Source organism: Nicotiana tabacum, chromosome 19 (assembly GCF_000715075.1).
Source record: "Nicotiana tabacum cultivar K326 chromosome 19, ASM71507v2, whole genome shotgun sequence".
Classification (NCBI taxonomy): Eukaryota; Viridiplantae; Streptophyta; class Magnoliopsida; order Solanales; family Solanaceae; genus Nicotiana; species Nicotiana tabacum.
Window position 1 is genome coordinate 90,745,411 of NC_134098.1, and position 6,566 is coordinate 90,751,976.

General features: G+C 34.9%; 1 protein-coding gene across 1 annotated transcript; it reads right to left on the reverse strand.

Annotated features, from left to right (window-relative positions):
- Positions 1 to 283: 283 nt before the first annotated feature.
- Positions 284 to 5,171, reverse strand: LOC107807022 (mitotic checkpoint protein BUB3.1). Its single transcript, XM_016631300.2, has 9 exons — positions 4,756 to 5,171; positions 4,467 to 4,597; positions 4,008 to 4,090; positions 3,061 to 3,327; positions 2,287 to 2,362; positions 1,484 to 1,564; positions 851 to 929; positions 663 to 763; positions 284 to 557 (listed from the first exon to the last, which is right to left on the reverse strand). Exons 1-9 carry the CDS (start codon positions 4,870 to 4,872, stop codon positions 470 to 472), a joined length of 1,023 nt encoding a protein of 340 aa, XP_016486786.2. The 5' UTR covers positions 4,873 to 5,171; the 3' UTR covers positions 284 to 469.
- Positions 5,172 to 6,566: the final 1,395 nt, after the last annotated feature.

Here is a 6,566-nt window from a genome sequence, read left to right on the forward strand (position 1 = left end):
TCCCACTGTAGTCCTTTGATTTTATAGCGTGGCAAAAATGTATTCTCTGAACTGGCATTCAATACTGATATAGATGTTTCTCAAAAATAAAAGCTAAGCGCACAGCAATTTGTGTAACAAATATAGGTTGATAGTCAAAATCTGTTCCCATTCCTGGACTATTTGAACCCAGAGCAGTTTAAAAATAAACTAAACCACCAGTAGAAACAAAGGCCATTACGCCTATTGCTCCATTTCCAGATTTAGGATCAACACAAGCAGGTCAGCAAATGAGACTACGGAGTCATCGAAAAAGGTACAATTGCTAACTGGATAATTACAAATTTATCACTGTTCTCCAGAATTTCCAGCTACGAGAAATGAGTCCTGGAAGTCAAATTGAAATATTAAGTACATAAGAGTTTTTTTGTTTTCCAAAGTAAGATAAACTAGTCGACTCGAGAGGATCGAGGAGCTTCTGAAATAGTTTTCATGAGGTAGGATTCGGCAAAACCTTTGGCTTTGGCTTCACTTCAACTTCATTTACGCTGCGGACAATTATGGCATCTGGCTCATGGCTGCAAGGGTAAATCGCAGTTAAGTCTTAATGGCTAAGTGAAATATGGAGTAAAGAGTTAAAACTTCCACAATAAAAGAGCCTGATAAGATGAGTCCATCCTTACGGCTTTTCTCCCTCTTCAAATGTATAACTTGATGCTACAGCCAGGAGTCTACCATCTCTGCTAAATGACAATGCTGCAATGCTTGAAGGATATTTAGGGTACTGCAGTTGGACCAGTAAAGACAATCAGCATATCAGTTAGTCAGATACAGAGTGATACAGATCAAAAGCATGTTAACAAATATTTACCTGATATAGCCTCTTTTTGTTATTACCATCCCAGACATTAACATAACCATCACAACCCCCAGTGGCGAAAGTACCATAGCTGCAGATTACATGCAAAGGGTTGTTACCCAAGAATATTATGATCAAGTCAACAGCGCGAATCAAAAACATGTATCACTCATCAAAATGTTGGTGAACCAACAAGCAAACTCAAGGAAATTTATTTTCACAAAACAGGAAGTAAATTTGATATTACCAGATAAAACATGAGAAGTTAGTAGTAACAACAAGCATTGCTAAAGTACTTAGTTAACTAATCCAGTACACAGATTAATTTTAAAGGTTCAGATATTTTAGGTAGACTGTTCATTCAGAAATTTCATAATTGAAGGCAGTGATGGTTCAGATGAGATGTATCATAAGAAGCATTAGCCATTGTTCAGTGTCAAGCATGCCAATAAAAACAATTTCATCTCTACTTTCATTAAGAAGCTTGATCCATCGGAGAAAGTATACACACATATAATGCTCCACTGTCTATGAAGGTATCGTCAATATATCCCAAAATATTATTAAAATGCATTTTGCTGAATATGAAATGATTCCAATTATTTCCGCAGGAATAAATAAAGTTGAGGCAAAGTTGGAACTCACATAGGGTGAAACGCAATTGCATTTACAGGGTAGACTATGTCCCTTCCAGCTTCAGTTTTCCGGTGACATTTAAATGCATATCTGCACAGAAGATCATTAGATATGAGTAAATACCAAACAGTGATAAATTATCCACCTAGCACACTGCAAAATCACCTCATATCCACAGGTTCTGGAAAAAGATTAGTGTAAAAACTAATCTGTAGCATGGTTCACCATTTTTATTCTGTGTCTCGTCACTCAACCTTTTGAGCATACAAATGGCCACATAAAAATTCATATCTTAGAAGAAGAAAGCAATGCAGTAAAAGCAACAACACATGAAGGTTTTTATTTCCTGTTCATTTCCCTTTACTGCAGAATGGATCTCTGTTTGTAAAGACTGGGGCATGGTTCACCATTTTTATTTCCAATTTCAGGGGGACTGGATGTCCGAATCTCGTCAACCTTTGAACATACAAGTGGGCACATAAAAATTCATTTTTTTGTTAAGGTAATGGATGGCCACATAAAAATTCATATCTTAGAAGAAGAAACAACACAACAAAAGTAACAACACGTGAAGGTGTTATTTCCCATTCAACTTTCCTTGATCGTAGAATGGATCTCTGTGGTAAAAATTCTCTCTTCTATATTAACACCTTTTTTTTAATTCTATTTTTTAGGTATAAAGTGCCACTAGAATATGCAACTACACAGTTTTAGGAATGTTGGTAAGTGCCAAGAAAAACCAAGAAAACTAAAATAGCAATCTCTTGAAAAGAATAACAATACGGATAAAGATTGTTAGAAGAAGTACATACTTCTTGGACTGACCGGCCTCAGAGAGATCAAAAAATTCCATGGCAACCCGACCTTCAACAGAACTTAGAGCATAGCCTGCAAATTCCTCTTACAGTGAGAGCAGCTAGGCAATGCACATATTAGAAAATCAACGATAGCACAAATCTTAAGCTGAACCTAATGCTTCAAATATTCAATATTATTCATTGTGGAAGACTTAAGAGAATATTTATGCATCATTACGCTTTACATACAGAGAATGATGTAAATATGTTTTCCATGATAAATTTCAAATTTAGGATTCTCCAGGTTTTTAGTTGACTGAATCAGATTAGCTCATTCACAAAGAACGCCAGATATTTCTAAACTGCGAGTATAAATGAGTGATTTACAGTTGAAGCCTCACAGAGCTATAGTATTTTTATTGACTACTAAGATCCAAGAAAACACAATAATTGATACATCCAGTGCCTGTTAATTAATTTGACTTTGAAAATCTTACACAACAGACAGAAGACCTTAATTAGTCACCTTGAATTGAAGATGTTCAGTGTACCTTTCTGTTATTCTACGAAATACAGCTTATGAAACGGATTCAATGGGTTTCTATTTTTCCTTTCACTTATTTTAATTCAAAAAAGGTCCTTGACATCAAGGCATTACTTGAAAATTTTGAGAAATTTTGAGTTGTGTTAATTGATAATTGAGTCAAAATATGCAGAAGTTGGCCAAAGTCCAATATTGAACCACTAGAGTTCCACAAGGGAGCAGAAAATAGAGATTAAGAAATAAACCTGTTCCGTTGGGATAACATCGCACACATCTAGTTTGATATTTCAAGGAAGATTCCCTCCGTTGTTCAGGTTGAGACATGTTCCGCAAGTCATAGACATTCACATGTCTTCCAGCAGTTGCTACTACTAAACGGTTCCCAACAAGGGAAAGAGAGTAAACACGCTCTGGTTGTGTATACGTTCCAACAAGAGTACGTTCCTGTCCACTTGCACCTCTGGGATCCCAGCATTTCAAGGTTTTGTCCCAGCTGCCAGTTATCACTTGTCCTGCACCACAGAAGAAAGTCACATAATTCTATTGGATTTGAAAGTGTACTGACTGTGAGTTGAAATAATAGAACACTTCGAGAGTTCCAATCAACATTTTATAGGATTCACATAGTCATCATGGACTAAGATTCATGGTTTGGACCATATTAGTAATGCATGAGAATAATAAGATTGACATTTGACCACAACAGTGAGAGACGTAAAATATGCATTAGTATGAGCAACAACAACAACAACAACCCAGTGAGTTCCCGCAAGTGGGGTCTGGGGAGGGTAGAGTGTACGCAGACCTTACCCCTACCCCGGAGGGTAGATAGGCTGTTTCCGAAAGACCCTCGGCTCAAGAAAACTAAGAGAGACTGCATTAGTATGAGCGTTGATGATATTTTACAGGAACTTTTACAAAGCCACAAATGGATCATCACGTATAAAAGGTTTGACATTTCAGCTGAAATACAACATGGCACAAAAAAGAGTCCGAGCAAATGAAATGCTTAAGAAATTCACAAAGAAAGTAAATAATGTTTTGCAGTTCTATTTTCGTAGCTTTACAACGTAGAACATAATATTCAACAGGTTCTGAAGTATAAGAACCGACTTGGAGAAACATAAGCAACAAGAAGTAACTTAGACATCCAATCACAAATTCTAAAAGTGCCATGAGTATCTAAGCTGACCGGTTGCATATGAGTATTCAATGCAGCGAACTGGTGCGTCATGCCTTCCCAAGATATCCTCTCTTCCATAGTTGAACACAAGCCTAGAGAAGGGGAAAACATTTTCAACTGGTCAATGTCAAAATACTAGCAAATAAGAAATAACATTAATATATGTGTACAATAACTAATTCTCAAACTACGATATCCATTTACGACCTCTGCATAAAATGATGATAATTATCATCAGAAAGCTACTTGAAACTGAAAACGTCATATTCATCATCTAATTTCGAATGTTATCACAGTTTTTCATCTCCTAAATATTTTCACCAACCAGAGAACCTAAAAATTAGCATAGAACATTGAATTAAAAAAAAAAGCAATAGAATAATATTCCAATTTGTCTAACCAGGATAATTCAGCTATGCACCGAATCCACACACTAGGTTAAATAAAAAAAACACAACATCAAATTACCTTCTAACGGTATTATCAGCACTAGCACTGAATCCAGAAGAATCATCGTGGAAGCAACAATCGAGAACTGGACCTCCGTGCATGAACTCTCCTCTCAACGCATTCGCACTTGCATCGTACAAACGAACCGTCTAACAAAACGCAAAGCAACTAAACTTAAAAAATCACACTATAACAAACTAGGATCTAATAACCAAAAAAATAAGTAGATAAAAATAGAAACCGAATGAATTGCTCGATATTTATGTCAAATGAGCTTAGGGATGCATAAATTGGGAGAGTGAATAACCTTATCCCAAGACGAAACAAGAAGGTGATCACTGTGATTGGAGAATCGGAGGTTGGATATGCCGTCCTTGGGTGGGCTTGCGAGCTCTCTTCCGGCAGACTGCGGCACCGCCGTCATGAGATCGCTGTCGTTTGCTGATTTAAGAGAGAGGTAGAGGTTGCGAGAGCGTATGGAGTGTGTGTCTAGGGTTTCACAGAGAGTGGAGGGAGAGAAGAGAGAGAGTTTTTGAAAAAATGAAAAAGTCACATGAATGCTTCCAGATTTTGAATTCAAATTGGGGCCAAATTGGGAGTGAGGAGTACTGATTGTTTTGGGGTTCTAAATTTTGGCAAAAGAATTTTGTAGAGATTAAAAAGCGGGGTAGGGCCTAACATCTTTTCCATTTTACTGGACTACTGGTACTTCGGAGAGGATCAGAGGTAGTGAAGTACTCAAACCAAAAGATTTAGGTCCCGTTTGTCCACAATTTTTTTTTTTTGAGATTTCTTTTTAAATACGCGTTTGTCCATGAAGAGGCGTAAACGGTTGACTTTGGCACATATGAGAAGAGACATAGGGTGGCCAAAAATGTATTAGAGAGAGTTGATCATGCAGTATATGGCGCGACTTTAGATTATCGAAGGCATAATACGTGATAGAAAGGTGTAGAGGTCAAGAATTAGAATAAAGGGCACTAGTTAGTCAAGTATTTTTCTAATCTATACCGGGTTTATTAGGACTAGTCTGTTAGTATCTTGTTCTTAGATTGCCGATATTATGGTTGGTTTCTTACTATTTTCCGTTTCGGTTTCCTAGTATCTTGTCGTTGTTACTGTTTGTTGCTATTGCTTTCTTCCATCTATTTTTCTGGTTCTTACGTTGTTGGTATCATTTTTTTGGCATTTGTGTTGATTGTTGCTTCTTTCTATTATTCTTTTTCATCCTCTCGAGTCGAGGGTCTTTTGGAAACAGCCTCTCTACCTCGCCCTCCTCAGACCCCACTCTGCGACTCTATTGGATTTTTTATTGTTGTTGTTGTTGTTTGTGTTTGTCCATGGAAATTTATATTTTTTTAGATTTTTCGAAAATGAATTTTAAAAAAATCAAAAAGTGATTTTGACTACTTTTCAAAATTTTCGGATTTATTTTTTCTCCACTTACAAAAATAGAATATTCTTTTCAAGGAAAATACATGTCCAAAACACAATTTAAGATTTTAAATAATATTTTTTAATTTAACTCCAAATACAACCTTTTTCAAAAGAATTCCACAATTTTTATGTCCAAACGCCTACTTAATTGTGTTATTAGTTGGTCATTGAAAATTACTCAAACAAGCTGCTTGAACTTGAAGGCTTTGGAAATGCAATTCTAACCTGCAATTTTGAAAATAAACTCAAATAAAAGATGTCGACGAAATGTTGTGATCACCTAATTTTTTACTGTATTTGAATTTTTATCACATTCTACTATGTAAATATTTTCAAAATTTTAATATATATTTTTTAGCTTTGTTACACTTTTTTTATATATAGGATAAAAATTAATAATAATTTAAAAGGTCAATTAGTATTATTTTTATCATTATTTTAAAATAAAATAAATTTCAAAATAAAAAAAAATATATATATATATATATATATATATATATATATATTTTACAAAAATTCGGATGGAAATAAAAAAAATAGGAAAAGTAGAAATATATATAATTAAAAAAATAAAAGTAAAATTAGGTGAAAATTGTTTAATAAAAGAGTAAAAGAAAGTGAAAAATTAAAAAAAAAAAGTAAAAGAATGTGGAAATTTAAAAAATGAAAAGTAAAAGAAAG

Bases quoted from the DNA above. Each gene is read 5' to 3' on its own strand.
- LOC107807022 (XM_016631300.2), bottom strand. From the start codon at position 4,872: ATGACGGCGGTGCCGCAGTCTGCCGGAAGAGAGCTCGCAAGCCCACCC. The intron at 930-1,483 runs GTGAGTTCCAAC...TGTAATCTGCAG, and splicing joins GCAATTGCGTTTCACCCTAT to CTATGGTACTTTCGCCACTG. The intron at 764-850 runs GTAAATATTTGT...GTCCAACTGCAG, and splicing joins ACAAAAAGAGGCTATATCAG to TACCCTAAATATCCTTCAAG.